This window comes from Schistocerca americana, chromosome 8 (genome assembly GCF_021461395.2).
Source record: "Schistocerca americana isolate TAMUIC-IGC-003095 chromosome 8, iqSchAmer2.1, whole genome shotgun sequence".
NCBI classification, from domain to species: domain Eukaryota; kingdom Metazoa; phylum Arthropoda; class Insecta; order Orthoptera; family Acrididae; genus Schistocerca; species Schistocerca americana.
Window position 1 is genome coordinate 346,173,556 of NC_060126.1, and position 17,964 is coordinate 346,191,519.

General features: G+C 44.3%; 1 protein-coding gene across 1 annotated transcript in view; it reads left to right on the top strand.

The window, feature by feature from the left end:
* Positions 1-12,218: 12,218 nt before the first annotated feature.
* LOC124545845 (protein sax-3-like) overlaps positions 12,219-17,964 on the top strand; it is a 95,278-nt gene continuing 89,532 nt past the window's right edge. Inside the window, exon 1 of the mRNA XM_047124803.1 lies at positions 12,219-12,396. Coding sequence (XP_046980759.1) covers positions 12,219-12,396 — 178 coding nt within the window. The remainder of the gene's footprint in view (positions 12,397-17,964) is intronic.

Here is a 17,964-nt window from a genome sequence, read left to right on the forward strand (position 1 = left end):
AATCTTTGAACACGGTACGCTTACCGGTGAACGCTAGTGTGACACTTGTACTCCTTCCCCATGCGCGTCTTTTCAGATATGCATTAGGTGCTGACTACATTTTTATGGATGACAATGTGCGACGGCATCGAACGGCTGAGGTAGGATGCCCTTGGAACGGAAGGGTATTCGGCGAATGAACTGGCCTGCCCGTTCTTCCGACTTCAGTCCCATCGACCACGTGTTGGAGACGGACTTCCGCAGTACGTGCACACTACCAACAACCATCGAGCAGTTGTCAACCTTGTTAATAGCATGGGAGCACGTAGCAGAACGTGGAATACCGTCTGTGGTGATCACACAACCTACTAAGAAAAAAATGCAATTACTGTCTTTGAATAAAAGTGTAATTTCTGTTCCTCGTATTGCATATTTTTTTCAGACACCTTCTGTACTATACTGCAGCAGTTCTTTCCATGTGTGCTCCAAGTTTCATTGAGATATATTACTTGGTAGTGACATATCATGCGAAAACTGCTTTCGTGTTTAAGTTTTGCTCACCAGTGAATGCTTAAAGTTAATGAATTAGCAGTTATTATTGATAGAATGTAGCAGCCTATATCTTACATCCCAAAAAAATGTTTTTTTTTCTTTTTTTACTGCTAATAGGTCATCTGAGGTCCATGTTCCGATTTAAGTTCTTCATTCTTTGTTCGTTTCTTTTCTTCCAGTATGTTTTCATCTGTTCACTATGTGTCTTCTTTCTGTCTTCAAACCACTTTGCAACAGTCTTGGAATCCTTCCATTTTCAAAACTTTCTCCCGAAAGGCTTCTTTGTTGTTCATATCTAATCTTTTGATAGGCCGGCCGGAGTGGCCGAGCGGTTCTAGGCGCTTCAGTCCGGAACTGCGCGTCCGCTACGGTCGCAGGTTCGAATCCTGCATCGGGCATGGATGTGTGTGATGTCCTTAGGTGAGTTAGGTTTAAGTAGTTCTAGGGGACGGATGACCTCAGAAGTTAAGTCCCGTAGTGCTCAGAGCCATTTGAACCATTTAATCTTTTTATATTGTTTATTTCTAAAACCTGTTTCACGTCGTTGACCCAGCTTTTTGTGGACTTCTTACCACACAAATATTTGAAAATCTTATTAGTTAATCTACTGTCTTGCATTCGAAATAAATGCTCAAAAAAACATTAGTCTTCTTTTCCTCATTATGTTTGAAACATTTTCTGTATTTTGGTATATTTCAACATTATTTCGTAATTTCCAACCTTGTGCTGTGTTTTGTGGTCCTAATATTTTTCTTATAATTCGCCTTTCTAGTACTTCTAATTTATCCAAAATATAGTTTAATGCCAGTCATTCGCTTGCATATAGGCGTTCTGGCTTCACTATTGTGCTGTAATGCCTTATTTTTGCATTTGTAGATAGGCACTTTTTATTATACAGTTCTTTGGTGATACCATACGCTCATTCCATTTTATGCAACCTTTCCTCTATTGCAGATTTTTGCAAAGCATTTTCTTGGATTATCTACCCTAGATATTTGACTGTTTTACCCTCTCTATTTGACCAAATCTGTTTTCAGGAATCTTGGAGCTTCCTTAATGTTTGCTAAAGAATTTTTTTTCTAGAGAAATTCTTAAACCAGTTCTGCCGGCTATTTGTGCCGGGAGATTTATTCGTGTTGTAGCAGACACCGCATTTACGGAAAGTATAGAAAAATCATCTGCAAATGCAAGACAGTTGATTTCCATCTTTTTGCTTCCTCTTCCTAACATTACCGGAGAAATGTTGAGTTCAATAAGTTTTTCGTTCAAAATTCTCACTGTTTTCTCTAACACACTATTAAAAAGAATTAGGGATAGGCCGTCAACTTGTCGTACGCCTGTTTTATTTTGAAAGGCTGTTACTATTTTTATTATAATTTCAATGTTCTGGCACTTGACCTATCGCCATTTGCCTTCTTGCTTCCTAGGATAAAGTTATTAAACCTAAATTACAATCACTTAATTTTGTACATTCTAAATGTTTATTGGTGATGATCGAACGAATCTTCTGACGCAGAACACGTTTTGGAGGCGGCAGGATGATCTTATGCAGCTGAGCAGCCATGTACAGTAGCTAAGCGGAATATTGCTACTGCTAAGGCGTCCACATTTTTCCGAACCTTCCCCTCGCATGAAATTTTGTTGGATCGTTTTAATTCTCCTTGATATATGTAGTTAATAGTTCGTTTCACTGCAGAATCCAATGTGTTAGTTTTCCAGACCGTTTAGTTTTTGTGCTCTTTTTGGCTAGAAAGTCTGCTTCTTCATAACAGTCAAAGCCGCAGAGAGATGGTACCCACTGAATTATAGTTGTCTTGTTCCTTTGTTGTAGAGATTTAATTACTTCTTAAACTTCTTTAACCTGAAGGAGTTTTCGATCTTCTGTGCTGATAACTGCTGATATTGCTGCTCTGGAATCACAAAACATGGCTGCTTTGTCGAATGTGTGTGACATGTTGTTTGATGAATTTATCGCAGTACTTACAGTTTCAACTCCACGTTCAAAATTTGAGCAGTGTGGTCCTAAAGTTTGAAAGAAAGAGAAAATTTTACTGTGTATTCCATCGCCAACATTTCCTTCTTTTTCCATTAATGAACCATCTTTGTAGATGTGGAGGCACTGATAATTTATTGTTTACTTTGCTGTAGGATATCATTATTAATTTATCTGTTTCACTTTCTTTATTGTTCTCCAGTATATCTGGTTTGTATTGTAATTGAGGAAGTGTAATTGTGGAGGATAAATAAATTCTTCAGCATCAACTTTCGTCAGCTTATTTTATAATCTTGAGTCGTTTAATTTTTGGATGAAGCCAATCTATGTTTTCTATAGCGTACTATTATTGTTATATGTATATTTATATTTCATCCATTTAATATGATTGGGTAAATGAATCATTCTCTCAGGCCGATGCAGTGATAATCTTCAAATCGCCAAAATACAGCTGGATTTCGAAGCTGTCTGCGTAGTACGAATTATTTCACAGGACACAGCTACTCTCCTTCATGGATTAATAAGCAGAAAAATAGATATAAGGTGTAGGCGAAGACGGGAAATTCACACTACCTACAAGACGCAAGAGGGAGAGATAAGAATGGAAGACCAAGAAAGAACTACATGGATTAAAAAGGATGTTAAGACAGGAATGCGGTCTTTGCTCCCTACTCTCCAACCTGAATGTCGAAGGAGAAATGACGGAAAAAACAGAGATTGAGGAGTGAGACTAATATTCTGAATGAAATGATATCATTGATAAGATTCGCCGGTAACTTTGCTATCCTCAGTGAAGGTGTGAAAGAATTACAGGACCTGTCGAGTGTCGGCCGCGGTGGTCTCGCGGTTAAGGCGCTCAGTCCGGAACCGCGCGACTGCTACGGTCGCAGGTTCGAATCCTGCCTCGGGCATGGATGTGTGTGATGTCCTTAGGTTAGTTAGGTTTAAGTAGTTCTAAGTTCTAGGGGACTGATAACCACAGATGTTAAGTCCCATAGTGCTCAGAGCCATTTGAACCATTTTTGAACCTGTCGAGTGAAATGAGCAGCCAATTGAGCACAGAATATGTATTGGGAGTAAACCGAAGAAAGACTAAAGTAATGAGGATAAACTGAAAGAATAGTAGTGAAAAACTTGATATCAAAGTTGGGGAAACAAAATAACGTTTGAAGGACGAAACAAGGAAGGTATAAGAAACAGAACAGAACAAGCAAAGGGGGCATTCCTCGATAAAAGAAGTCCACTAGGCCTTAATTCAAGGAAGAAATTTCTGAGAAAATGAGTACATAGCACAAAATTGTATGGAAGTGAATCGTGGACTGTGAGAAAACTGTAAAATAAGACAATTGAAGCATCTGAGATTTGGTGTCACAGAACGATACTGAAAATTAAGTGGGCTGGTAGCAAATGAAGTCTTGCGCAGAATCGGCGAGGAAAGGAATGTGTGGAAAACACTGACTAGGAGAAGATTCAGGACGATCGGACATATATTAAGACATCAGGGAATAACTCCTATTGTAGTAGTGGGAGCCGACAAGACAGAAATTGGAATATATCCAACAAATAATAATCTAAGACATTGGATGCAAGTGCTGCTCGGAGATGAAACTGTCAGAAGAGTGAACAAATGTAAGCAGGACCCGCATTCCGAGGAAGTCTCATAAGTTTAATTGTGTATATAGATAGTTCTCCCATCCCGGGAACCGAGAATCTTTATGATTTTTGCCTGTTATCGATATCGATTCTGACAAGACATTGGTCTTGGGAATTCCCAGACTTTTAAGAATTTTTTTATGTAATTTCGCCTTTGCTACTGTCAGTTTTCACTTATTTTTATTAATTTTGGAGTTACGTTAACAAGCTACGCTAGTTGGAAACTGCACATGCGCTGACTTCGTCTACTCTCGTCCCTGTTGCACCAGCCAGCCATACAGCTATTGCAATGTAAGTGACGAATTGTTCTGTGGATAGCTTCAACGGATATATTATTGGATATCAGAACTTCGTCCCAAACAATGGAAGTGCAATCGCGCATAAATTAGAAATACTACTTTGCTTTGAAAGATTACAAATGTTGTACCTGCCAAAGGCATAGACTGCCAGGGAATGTTTGTACGAGTAAGTAGTATGAGCAGTTCGTAAATGACCTGCATGCAAACACTGACGTGGTGCTGTATTTGGGCGGCCTTACACCTATCACGGCTAGATGGCAAAGGTATCGTTTTCAAAGTGACAGGGGACTTCAGTTCATCGTAGCTTAGTCAGTTAGCATGAAATATTTGAAAATTATACACATAAACTTTCCTCTTGAATCACTTTACCCATTACTGAAGACCAGACCAAAATCCCTACAGTAGTCACTGAGATTTTTGACAGACTACGAAGTTCGTAATGGCAAAAAAAAATTTTTTTCTTCTGATATAGCTACGAATTAACAGTTTTCGAATTTCTTTCTTTACTTTTACTGATTCTTGCAAAATGTCATGATTCTAGGTCAACGGGAAATGCCCCACACGTATTGATGAGTTTGCAAGTATCAGAAGATAGCTGTATCTTTGATTGCATTGGCTTAGAAGCTCATCATCATCATTTAAGACTGATTATGCCTTTCAGCGTTCAGTCTGGAGCATAGCCCCCCTTATAAAATTCCTCCATGATCCCCTATTCAGTGCTAACATTGGTGCCTCTTCTGATGTTAAACCTATTACTTCAAAATCATTCTTAACCGAATCCAGGTACCTTCTCCTTGGTCTGCCCCGACTCCTCCTACCCTCTACTGCTGAACCCATGAGTCTCTTGGGTAACCTTGCTTCTCCCATGCGTGTAACATGACCCCACCATCTAAGCCTGTTCGCCCTGACTGCTACATCTATAGAGTTCATTCCCAGTTTTTCTTTGATTTCCTCATTGTGGACACCCTCCTGCCATTGCTCCCATCTACTAGTACCTGCAATCATCCTAGCTACTTTCATATCCGTAACCTCAACCTTATTGATAAGGTAACCTGAATCCACCCAGCTTTCGCTCCCATACAACAAAGTTGGTCGAAAGATTGAACGGTGCACAGATAACTTAGTCTTGGTACTGACTTCCTTCTTGCAGAAGATAGTAGATCGTAGCTGAGCGCTCACTGCATTAGCCTTGCTACACCTCGCTTCCAGTTCTTTCACTATGTTGCCATCCTGTGAGAATATGCATCCTAAGTACTTGAAACCGTCCACCTGTTCTAACTTTGTTCCTCCTATTTGGCACTCAATCCGTTTATATTTCTTTCCCACTGACATTACTTTAGTTTTGGAGATGCTAATCTTCATACCATAGTCCTTACATTTCTGATCTAGCTGTGAAATATTACTCTGCAAACTTTCAATCGAATCTGCCATCACAACTAAGTCATCCGCATATGCAAGACTGCTTATTTTGTGTTCACATATCTTAATCTCACCCAGCCAGTCTATTGTTCTCAACATATGATCCATAAATAATATGAACAACAGTGGAGACAGGTTGCAGCCTTGTCTTACCCCTGAAACTACTCTGAACCATGAACTCAGTTTACCGTCAACTCTAACTGCTGGGTGACTATCCATGTAAAGACCTTTAATTGCTTGCAAAAGTTTGCCTCCTATTCCATAATCTCGTAGAACAGACAATAACTTCCTCCTAGGAACCCGGTCATATGCCTTTTCTAGATCTATAAACCATAGATACAATTCCCTGTTCCACTCATAACACTTCTCCATTATTTGTCGTAAGCTAAAGATCTGGTCCTGACAACCTCTAAGAGGCCTAAACCCACACTGATTTTCATCCAACTGGTCCTCAACTAATACTCGCACTTTCCTTTCAACAATACCTGAGAAGATTTTACCCACAACGCTGATTAAAGAGATACCTCTGTAGTTGTTACAATCTTTTCTGTTTCCATGTTTAAAGATTGGTGTGATTACTGCTTTTGTCCAGTCTGATGGAACCTGTCCCGACTCCCAGGCCATTTCAATTATCCTGTGTAGCCGTTTAAGACCTGACATTCCACTGTACTTGATGAGTTCTGACTTAATTTCATCCACCCCAGCTGCTTTATTGCACTGCAATCTATTGACCATTTTCTCCACTTCCTCAAACGTGATCCTATTTCCATCATCATTCCTATCCCATTGTACCTCGAAATCTGAAACATTACTGATCGTATTTTCACCTACATTGAGCAACTCTTCAAAATATTCCCTCCATCTGCCCAAGGCATCCACAGGATTCACCAGCAGTTTTCCTGACCTGTCCAAAATACTTGTCATTTCCTTCTTACCTCCCTTTCGAAGACTGCTAATTACACTCCAGAATGGTTTTCCAGCAGCTTATTTCGCCAAGTGACCGTAGACCTTAGTACGTGACATAAATTTCAATTCGATAGCTCTATCCGTTCCTAAGAAAAAGGGGTCTTAACAGTCTGACAGACAACAAAGGAATCCTACATGGTTCCGTTTCTAGCGACTGAGGTATGGAACGCTAAAAGGAGTAATTTTTGCCCACAAGTAAAACCTAATGACACGACTGGAGGAAAATGCGAGTGTGTGATCGTTGGGAAGACACGGCATCTCATTACAGCGAGCCCATCGAACTCTGTGTGGAGGAGCTCACCAAGTTTTCTGCCTAAGGAGCCCAATTACAGCGGACGTGTTTCGGCTACCAGAGTTTCTCACTGCGGCCCACCCTACCAGCCGAATCAGGCCCGATATAAACGAACCACTCCTGGTCGCCGCTTCGCTGCCTGGCTTTCCCCCACCCTCTTGCCGACAGACGCCGTTTCCTCGGCTCTGATTCGGTGCCAACGGGCGCCTCGTCGGCGTCGCCCGCCGTCTGCGCGGTGCTCGCCGCCGATCCGCTGCGCGCCTTAATGAACCCCAGAGGACGGTCGCCGGGCTGAATTGGTCGCATTAGCACAGATAGCGGCTACGGCTACCCCTGGGCTCGTCTATTTCCCTCAGAATTAAACCCTTATAAATATTTATCAGGCGGCGGGATTTGCTTCCGCCTGTCCCACAACCCCCTCCCACCCTCACAACCCTCGCCTGCCAACCTTTTACCCGGCTGGGTTAATGATTTTATTGCATTTGCATTCGCTCGCCCGGGCGAGCGGTCGTTATGCCACCAGTTCGTTTTTGGGGACCTATAAACGTCACGGGAGAGAGAGGGTGGACTGTATCCATTTCTGGCGGTCCCTGCTGCAGTTTCGGTGAAACTTTGCCGGACATAATGCGGCACAGCTACGGCTGCGCAGTTCCCTGACACCCGTCCCGTCTTAATTGGGAGACGATGTAGGCACCCCCATTCTGCTGTAACGAAAATGGAGTGAACTGCTGATTGGATCGTAAATTTTATCGCTTTTTCCATGGGGCACAGAGAACGAATATTTTTGTTCCTCCAGTTGCGGTGCTTCTGCCTCTAGATACACTCATTCTACTCAGTGGGATGTTACCCCGTCTTCCAATATCGTTTAATCCCCAAGTGGTACTGTTGTGGAAGCGGGTCTTGGCGTAACTTCAGCCAAAGCACGCGTACCTCAGGCATACACTTTATGTGTATTATTTAAAAACGCATCTTACCAAGATTTTGTAAAAGTGAAATTTTGCATACTCCACGGAGAATATTTTACAATCTTAATTAAGATAAAACTGTTCTACTGTCTGCTAATCTCCTTCTCCCCCTCCTCCCACCTTCGTGAAGAGATTATAAATGTTGCTGAATATTCCAAAATCACTGAAAATAAAGGTAGATGGGGCACGAGAGGTGTTCCTGAAATCTGCTTTATCCTGTAGGATAGAGTATGCGTCCAAAGGCATTCCTGTCTGCAGGAGTCGGTCATTTATTTTCCTTGAACATAGAAAAAGGTAAAGCTACGCAAACCAAAAAATTGTTTGAAGATCACTGTACTTTGCTAGGCATGGTCCTAGTACAGATGGTAGGCCTTTTCCTTCCTCCAAGCCTCGAATTGACTTACCCGTCAACTTATGGGGGGACCAATAATTTAACATGGGCTCCAATCCACATAGCAGTTTGCAATTTTTTGCATTGAAAAACATTGCCAGAGGTGAAAGAAGTGATAAATGGCTTATAAAAGTCATATGACAATCCAAGAATTTGTAGTCTGAGAGTTAACCAACTTTTTTTTAACCATTTCTTTGCCTAAGTATCAGTTTTTTACATTAACTGTTCAGAAGAATTTTCTTAACAGATCGCAAAAGTATAAATGAAGCGAGAAATGAAGTAGGAAGGGTTCATAATTATATTCCATTAATACGAGAATATTTAATGAAAAAGTACACCCTACAGTAATTATAAAAAAAAACAAGCATTTATAACGAGTAAAACAGTAAAGAGTAAAAACAAAGACAATAGTTTCTGCTGCTGAAAATAACTTGTGGAGAAAATTATATCACATTTACAGGATGTGGTGAAGTTAATACAGAATTCAACATTTTTACATGGATATCATTCTGATCTATGCATCTCTACCATTCAGTGCAATTAATAAAGGATTCGAAATTTACTTCTTTCAGATGACATTTCTTAACGCAACAAAATTCTTATTCTTCCAAAATAAAAGCAAAAATTATAAGAAAACAATTGATCCCCTCATGAGTATAACCTGTTCACACCACATCACGATAGTCCCAAAAAATGCAACCTCACCTTGCCTGGTAATGGCCACATCTTCGAATTTTCGGTATTAATGATCCACGTTTCCACTGTCCGCTTTGCTCCTTTGATAATGATACAACCAGCACTCAACCACAGTGATCAGGCGGCCAAAGAAATCATTGGGGTTGATCTGAAACAGCTGGAACATTTCTGTTGCAGCCTAGGTTTGACTGGATTTTGGAACAGGTGTTGAGCAGTCACAGTATCCAGCACGCAGCGCCCTTTGACATATTCAGAATATCGTGTAAGTCCACTTCTCTTGTGATTTTCGGTTAATCATAAAGAGATGGTCTACCACTTCGTTCTTCATAATTCAGACTTGTTTAATAACACTGCAAGCGTCTGTTACACCTAATCACTGTGTTTCTAATGGTACAGTGTGACACACACTTCTACTAACGCAGTATGGATTGTTGCAGCACTGATCCTTTTCAATGGCAGAAGGCAACTTACTGCACAATACTCCTCTTTATCTGTGGGATGCGCCATTATTTAACACGTTTTTGTTAGATCGCTTTCTTCTCTACCTAACTGTTCAGTACAAATATAGCAATTCATTTTAAACTAACTTCCCGATGGGAAAACTGAGGAAAATATTGGTAGGATAAAAAATCCGCTTCAGTTCCCAGTACTTTATTTATTGCACGACCGATTTCGAAACCTAAAGCTTCATCTTCAGATGCCACTAGATAATTATGGAGACATAAATGTGTGGCGGCGGGGCCAGTCAGTCATGGGGTGGCTCCGAGACGCGCTCTCGAGGGGCGCCACGGTTGCTGGTCCTAAGCTCTGTTGCGTTTGTTTGACGTGGGCGTGAACACCCCCAAGACTGACCGACCAGACGGCTACACATTTACTATGTCTCCATAGTTATTTGGTGGCACCTGAAGATGAAACTTTAGACTTCGATACCGATCGTCAACAAATAACAAGTTACTGGCAAGTGACGAGGAAGTTTTTATTGTATCAGCCGTTGGTTTGGTCTCAGGTTTTCGCTCATGGATTACTCGTCTGAATTTTGTTACTCTGCCATGCCATCTCAGTTGTCTGGCATGTTAGTTAAACAGATTGCTAATAGATGGCATCTTCTACATTGGCTTTATAAAAATATCTTCAAAACAAATCTTTTTAATGAAAACAATAACTTGAAACTAATTGTGTATGTTTCGTCATTATTGTTTCAGTCATAGTTTTTGATACGTAAATAATTACGGGAGGAACGGCGTACCGGCAAAACGCCACCAATGGAAAATGACGTATATGATACCCATCGTACACTGAAGAACCAAAGAAACTGGTACACCTGCCTAATATCGTGTAGGATCCCCGCGAGCACGCAGAAGTGACGCAACACGACATGGCATGGACTCAAGTAATGACAGAAATAGTGCTGGAGGGAATTGACACCATGAATCCTGCAGGACAATCCATAAATCCGTAAAAGTACGAGAAGGTGAAGAGTTCCTCTGAACAGTACGTAGCAAGGCATCCCAGACATGCTCAATAATATTCAAATCTGGGGAATTTGGTGGGCAGCGGAAGTGTTTAAACTCAGGAGAGTGTTCCTGGAGCCACTCTAGCAGTTCTGGACGTGTGGGGTGTCGCATTGCCCAGCAGAAATTGCACAAGGCCTTCGGAGTGCACAATGGGCATGAATGGATCCAGGTGATCAGACAAGATGCTTACGTACGTGCCACCTGTCAGAGTCGTATCTAGACGTATCAGGGGCCCCATATCACTTCAACTGCACACGCCCCACACCCTACAGAGGTCCCATCAGCTTGAAGTCCGCCCCCGGTAGCTGAGTGCTCAGCGCGACAGAATGTCAGTCCTAAGGGCCCGGGTTCGATTCCCGGCTGGGTCGGACATTTTCTCCGCTCAGGGACTGGGTGTTGTGTTGTCCAAATCATCATTATTTCATCCCCATCGACGGGCAAGTCTCCTGAGTGGCGTCATATCGAAAGACTTGCACCCGGCGAACGGTCTACCTACGGGATACCCTAGTCACATGAAATTTATTTATTTATCAGCTGGAACATTCCCCTGCTGAAATGCAGGCTCCATGGATTCATACTAGTACACGTCTATCTGCTCGACACAATTTGAAACGAGACTCGTCCGAGCAGACATCGTGTTTCCAGACATCAACAGTCCAATATTGGTGTTGACGGACCCAGGCGAGGCGCAAAGCCTTGTGTCATGCAGTCATCAAGAATACACGAGTGGGCCTTCGGTTCCGAAAGCCCATATCGATGATGTTTCGTTGAATGGTTCACACGTGGACACTTGTTGATGGCCCAGAATTGAAATCTGCAGAAATTTGCGGAAGGATTGCACTTCTGTCGTCGTTGGTCCCGTTCATGCAGGATCTTTTTCGGTCGCAGAGATGTCGGAGATTTGACGTTTTACCGGATTCCTGATATTCACGGCACGTTCGTGAAATGGTAGTACGGGAAAATCCCCACTTCATCGCTACCCCAGAGTTGCTGTGTCGCATCGCTCGTGCGCCGACTATAACACCACGTTCGAACACACTTAAATGTTGATAACCTGCCGTTGTAGCAGCAGTAACGGATCTAACAACTGCGCCAGACACTCGTTGTCTTATATAGTCGTTGCCGATCGCAACACCGTATTCTGCCTGTTTACATATCACTGAATACGCATGCCTATACTAGTTTCTTCGGCGCTCCAGTGTAAATACGATCGATCTGTGAAGCATGAAAGGCAGCAGGTAATGGGAATTACCGCAGGCTCCAGTTTACGATACCGACACCAACGACTGCGAGAGCTACTATCCGATCACATGCCTTTCAGTGACACATGGGGCAGAGAGGGCGTTAGTCGAATGTCCTACAGGGCGGCAGGCTCGCCGGGCTAGGCTAGTACGGAGTGCAGAGCTGCCTCCCGAAATACGCCCAGAAGCCCGCTGTCCCGGGAGCCGGATACAGAGCGTGTGTTGTGGTGCTGGCGGGCTGAGTTGTGGCGCGGCGGAATGCGGCGCGGGCGACGGCTGGCTGGCTGTCGCGGAGGCGTGCAGCCCGGCACGGAGCGACAAGTGTTCCCCTGGCGGCCGGCCGTGGCCCGCCACGGTCCAGCGCGAACACCGAGCCGGCCGCAGCTCGCCACGCCTAATTCCGTCTCTACGGCGCTCCCGGCTCTCGCCGGAAGTCGTACGTCGCCATTCTCCGCTCGCTCCCGATGTGGCTACGTTCCTCTGTTCCCTGTAGTATAGAATCGTAACTTCAGAACTCTGCAGATCCGACGGGACTTTGTGCTATTTGTGAGCCAAAGACGACGGAGTGGCAAGCGCATAAAGAAAAGCTCACTTCAGATACCACACACTTTAGCTGAACAACATACCAATAAATACCAGTACGTGATTACTTGGGCGTCTTTGCTTGCTATAATGTAACTGCCAGTGTCAAGCAGTATTGTAGAACACGATACACAAAACTAATGCATAACCATATACATAAATAACTTATACGATGCAGTCGTGGTAAAGTTATCATCGTCTATGTTTGACGTCAATGTGCAGTAACCACTCACAGACGGCAAGTGGTAGCACTAGAAATGGAGGGTACATAAAGCCGTGCCCGGGGAGACACGGAAAACAGTGCAGTCGTTGTTGTGTTGCGGAAAACGAGCGATATGTCTGACGTGCAAAAAGAGCATGATCATTGGCTTTCAGGTCAAGGGTGGAAGCCTTTCCGAAGCAGCTAAGATTGTAAAGTGTTCGCATGCCACCGTGGTGAAATTATACAGAGCATGACAAAATGATGCTACCCAAAACAGCCACCGTGGCAATTGCGGTGCACTACGGGCTATAGAGGACAGGGGCGAATGGCGCCTGCAGAGATGTGTACGGACGAGTAGACGTGCATCTGTTGAACAACTGGCCGCCCAGATGAAACGGATGGATGACGACTGCAGAGATGTGTACGGGCGAATTGACGTGCATCTGTTGAGAAACTGACCGACCACATGAACCAAGGAGCTACCAGCAGTGTCTCCTCAACGAACGTTGAGCGATTGCCGTGTATGGGTCTCCGCAGCAGACGCCTGGTTCATCTACATCTACATACAGTGTATTGACAATAAAGTTTATATTCAGAAACAAAATGGTAACATATTTCGTACGCCACCCTGTAGTTACTCTCCTATTCACACTTAAGTGCCTGGCAGAGGGTTCATCGAACCATTTTCACACTACTTCTCTACCATTACTCTCTCGGATGGCGCGTAGGAAAAAGGAACACCTAAATCTTTCCATTCGAGCTCTGATTTCTCTTATTTCATTATGATAATTTCTTCCTACATAGATGGGAGTCAACAAAATGTTTACGCATTCGGAAGAGAAAGTTGGTGACTGAAATTTCGTAAACAGATCTCGCCGCAAAGTGACTGCCACCCCAACTCGCTATCATATCAATGACACTCTCATCCCTATTGCGCGATAACACTAAACGAGCTACCCCTCCTTGCACTTTTTCGATGTCCTCCGTCAATCCTACCTTGTAAGGATCCCATACTGCGCATCATCATTCCAGCAGAGGACGGACAAGTGTAATGTAGGATGTCTCTTTAGTGGGTTTGTCGCATCTTCTAACTGTTCTGCGAACAAAACGCAGTCCTTGTTTCGCCTTCCCCACAATATTATCTACACTCCTGGAAATGGAAAAAAGAACACATTGACACCGGTGTGTCAGACCCACCATACTTGCTCCGGACACTGCGAGAGGGCTGTACAAGCAATGATCACACGCACGGCACAGCGGACACACCAGGAACCGCGGTGTTGGCCGTCGAATGGCGCTAGCTGCGCAGCATTTGTGCACCGCCGCCGTCAGTGTCAGCCAGTTTGCCGTGGCATACGGAGCTCCATCGCAGTCTTTAACACTGGTAGCATGCCTCGACAGCGTGGACGTGAACCGTATGTGCAGTTGACGGACTTTGAGCGAGGGCGTATAGTGGGCATGCGGGAGGCCGGGTGGACGTACCGCCGAATTGCTCAACACGTGGGGCGTGAGGTCTCCACAGTACATCGATGTTGTCGCCAGTGGTCGGCGGAAGGTGCACGTGCCCGTCGACCTGGGACCGGACCGCAGCGACGCACGGATGCACGCCAAGACCGTAGGATCCTACGCAGTGCCGTAGGGGACCGCACCACCACTTCCCAGCAAATTAGGGACACTGTTGCTCCTGGGGTATCGGCGAGGACCATTCGCAACCGTCTCCATGAAGCTGGGCTACGGTCCCGCACACCGTTAGGCCGTCTTCCGCTCACGCCCCAACATCGCGCAGCCCGCCTCCAGTGGTGTCGCGACAGGCGTGAATGGAGGGACGAATGGAGACGTGTCGTCTTCAGCGATGAGAGTCGCTTCTGTCTTGGTGCCAATGATGGTCGTATGCGTGTTTGGCGCCGTGCAGGTGAGCGCCACAATCAGGACTGCATACGACCGAGGCACACAGGGCCAACACCCGGCATCATGGTGTGGGGAGCGATCTCCTACACTGGCCGTACACCACTGGTGATCGTCGAGGGGACACTGAATAGTGCACGGTACATCCAAACCGTCATCGAACCCATCGTTCTACCATTCCTAGACCGGCAAGGGAACTTGCTGTTCCAACAGGACAATGCACGTCCGCATGTATCCCGTGCCACCCAACTTGCTCTAGAAGGTGTAAGTCAACTACCCTGGCCAGCAAGATCTCCGGATCTGTCCCTCATTGAGCATGTTTGGGACTGGATGAAGCGTCGTCTCACGCGGTCTGCACGTCCAGCACGGACGCTGGTCCAACTGAGGCGCCAGGTGGAAATGGCATGGCAAGCCATTCCACAGGACTACATCCAGCATCTCTACGATCGTCTCCATGGGAGAATCGCAGCCTGCATTGCTGCGAAAGGTGGATATACGCTGTACTAGTGCCGACATTGTGCATGCTCTGTTGCCTGTGTCTATGTGCCTGTGGTTCTGTCAGTGTGATCATGTGATGTATCTGACCCCAGGAATGTGTCAATAAAGTTTCCCCTTCCTGGGGCAATGAATTCACGGTGTTCTTATTTCAATTTCCAGGAGTGTATGTGGTCTTTCCAATTTAAGTTAATCGTAATTGTAATTCCTAGGTATTTAGTCGAATTGACAGCCCTTAGATTTGTGCGATTTATCGTATATCCAAAATTTATCGGATTACTTTTAGTACCCATGTGGATGACCTCGCACTTTTGTTTGTTTAGTGCCAATTGCCACTTTTCGCACCGTACAGAAATTCTCTCTAGATCATTTTGTAATTGGAATTGATCGTCTGATGACTTTATTATCTGTAAACATTGTAAGGGGACTGCTCAGATTATCACCTAGATCATTTGTATAAATCAGGAACAGCAGGGCCTATGACACTACCTTGCAGAACGCCAGATATCACTATCACTTCTGTTCTACTCCATGATTTACCGTCTATCACTACGAACTGTGACCTCTCTGAGAGGAAATCACGAATCCATCACAGAACTGAGACGATACTCCATATACACGCAGTTTGATTAATAATAATAATAATAATAATAATGTCGTGTGACGAGGGCCTCCCGTCGGGTAGACCGCTCGCCTGGTGCAAGTCTTTCGATTTGACGCCACTTCGGCGACTTGCGCGTCGATGGGGATGGAATGATGATGATTAGGACAACACAACACCCAGTCCCTGAGCGGAGAAAATCTCCGACCCAGCCGGGTATAGAACCCGGGCCCTTACAATTGACAGTCTGTCCCGCTGACCACTCAGCTACCGGGGGCGATTTGATTAATAGTCGCTTGTGAGGAACGGTATCCCTGTTGATTGCTGTTTACTGGCGACGAAGGCTGGAATTTGCACGTCAGTACCGCAACTGTACGTCCACTGAGTCCCAACAGGTGAACTTTTCGGATGACTGATGTTTTATGCAGACATCCTGCAACAATCGTCGGAAAGCTCCAGACCGGAGTAGGACGCGTTATGGTCTGGGGAATGTTTTCTTGGCGTTCACTGGGTGATCTCCTTGTGCAAGGCACTATGGATCAACACAAGTATGCATCTGTCCTTGGGGACCATGTGCACCCCTATATGCAGATTGTTTTTCCTCCCTCCCCCCCTTTGACATCTACCAGGAGGACACAGTTGGCAGTGCTCGTGAGTCGTTCGAAGAGAACCAGGATAAGTTTACGAACTCCCCTGGCCACAAAACTCCCCCAGTTTAAACCTACCCGAGACTCTGTAGGATCACTTTCATCAGGCTGTACGTGCCATGGATACTCGACTGGGAACCTAGCGCAGCTGGCCACGACACTGGAGTCGGCGTGGCTTCATATACCTGTCGGTACCTTCCAGCACCTCACTGACTCTCTTCCTGCACGACTCGCGCAGCAAAAGGTGGTTGTTCATGCTTTTGAGAAGTGCTCATATTAATGTGACTGGTCAGTGTATATATATCTGCTTCGTAGCTACTGTCTTCTGTTTTCGCATTGTCCTGCAGTTTTGCATGGACATTTATCAGTTTTAATTCACAGAAAATTCAGAAAATTTTTCATTGAACGTAATGATTGGGTAAAATAATAAAGTCCGATAATTTCATATTCCAGTCAACATTAAATAATTGAAATCATGTGGGCGGCTGCTAAACCCCGATATCAACGAAATAATTAATAACAGTAGAGAAAATTAAAAGCGATGTAATATATTAAAAAATCAATAGTATAAAAACCGATTTATTACAAAAACAATAATTGTAAAAATAGTTAAATTTCTTACAATGTAGTGAATATGTAAGTGACGTAAAATAACTACAGCAACCCTAATTAGTCCGAACAACAATACATTATAATAAGCTGATTGTTAGGTGTCATGAGCGGGGAGGCGGCGATGCTGCTCGGTAGTTTTTCCAGTCAGTAATCGAGTCAGTACATGTGTATTGTTTGGCACTATTACTGTGTATGCAAAGACATTTGTAACTGTGTCCTGCGCCTTAAGAAAATAAAAGCTGAAAAGCAAAGTTTGTCTGATTATTGTTGGCTGGGTTGTTTGGGGGAAGGGACCAAACAGCGAGGTCATCGGTCTCATCGGATTAGGGAAGGACGGGGAAGGAAGTCGGCCGTGCCCTTTCAAAGGAACCATCCCGGCATTTGCCTGGAGCTACTTAGGGAAATCACGGAAAACCTAAATCCCGGTCGCGGGATTGAACCGTCGTCCTCCCGAAAGCGAGTCCAGTGTGCTAACCACTGCGCCACCTCGCTCGGTGATTATTGTGAAACCCTGTGTTTACGATAAGTATAAACTATGAGTTTACACAGTTTTTCATTAATCGTAACACCGTCCACTTCATCGCTGGGGTATGGTGGTATTTCTCGGTTAGTTAGTCAAGGAAATCACTTGTTGAATTATTTTTTTACAAAAGTATCAGTATTTTGTAGTATTTTGATGAACTGACTGCTTTGGATGGCACGCCATAGTTTGCTCCTGACCATCTGCCAGTCCTACATAAGATTGCTTCGAATGAGAAAAACCAGCAACTTTACATTAACATAAAAAACAAAAAGTATGAGTCAGACTTTATTTTTTTTGAAAAAGTGCAAGTTTTTGTCGAGCCACATAATTTGTCCTCATAGTCCGTTGGGGTGTACAAGGTACTGAGTACCGTGAATTGCTCCCAGAAATGTAACACTAGCACAGTGGCAGATACACATGGGGGCCGCGCGGAGCCG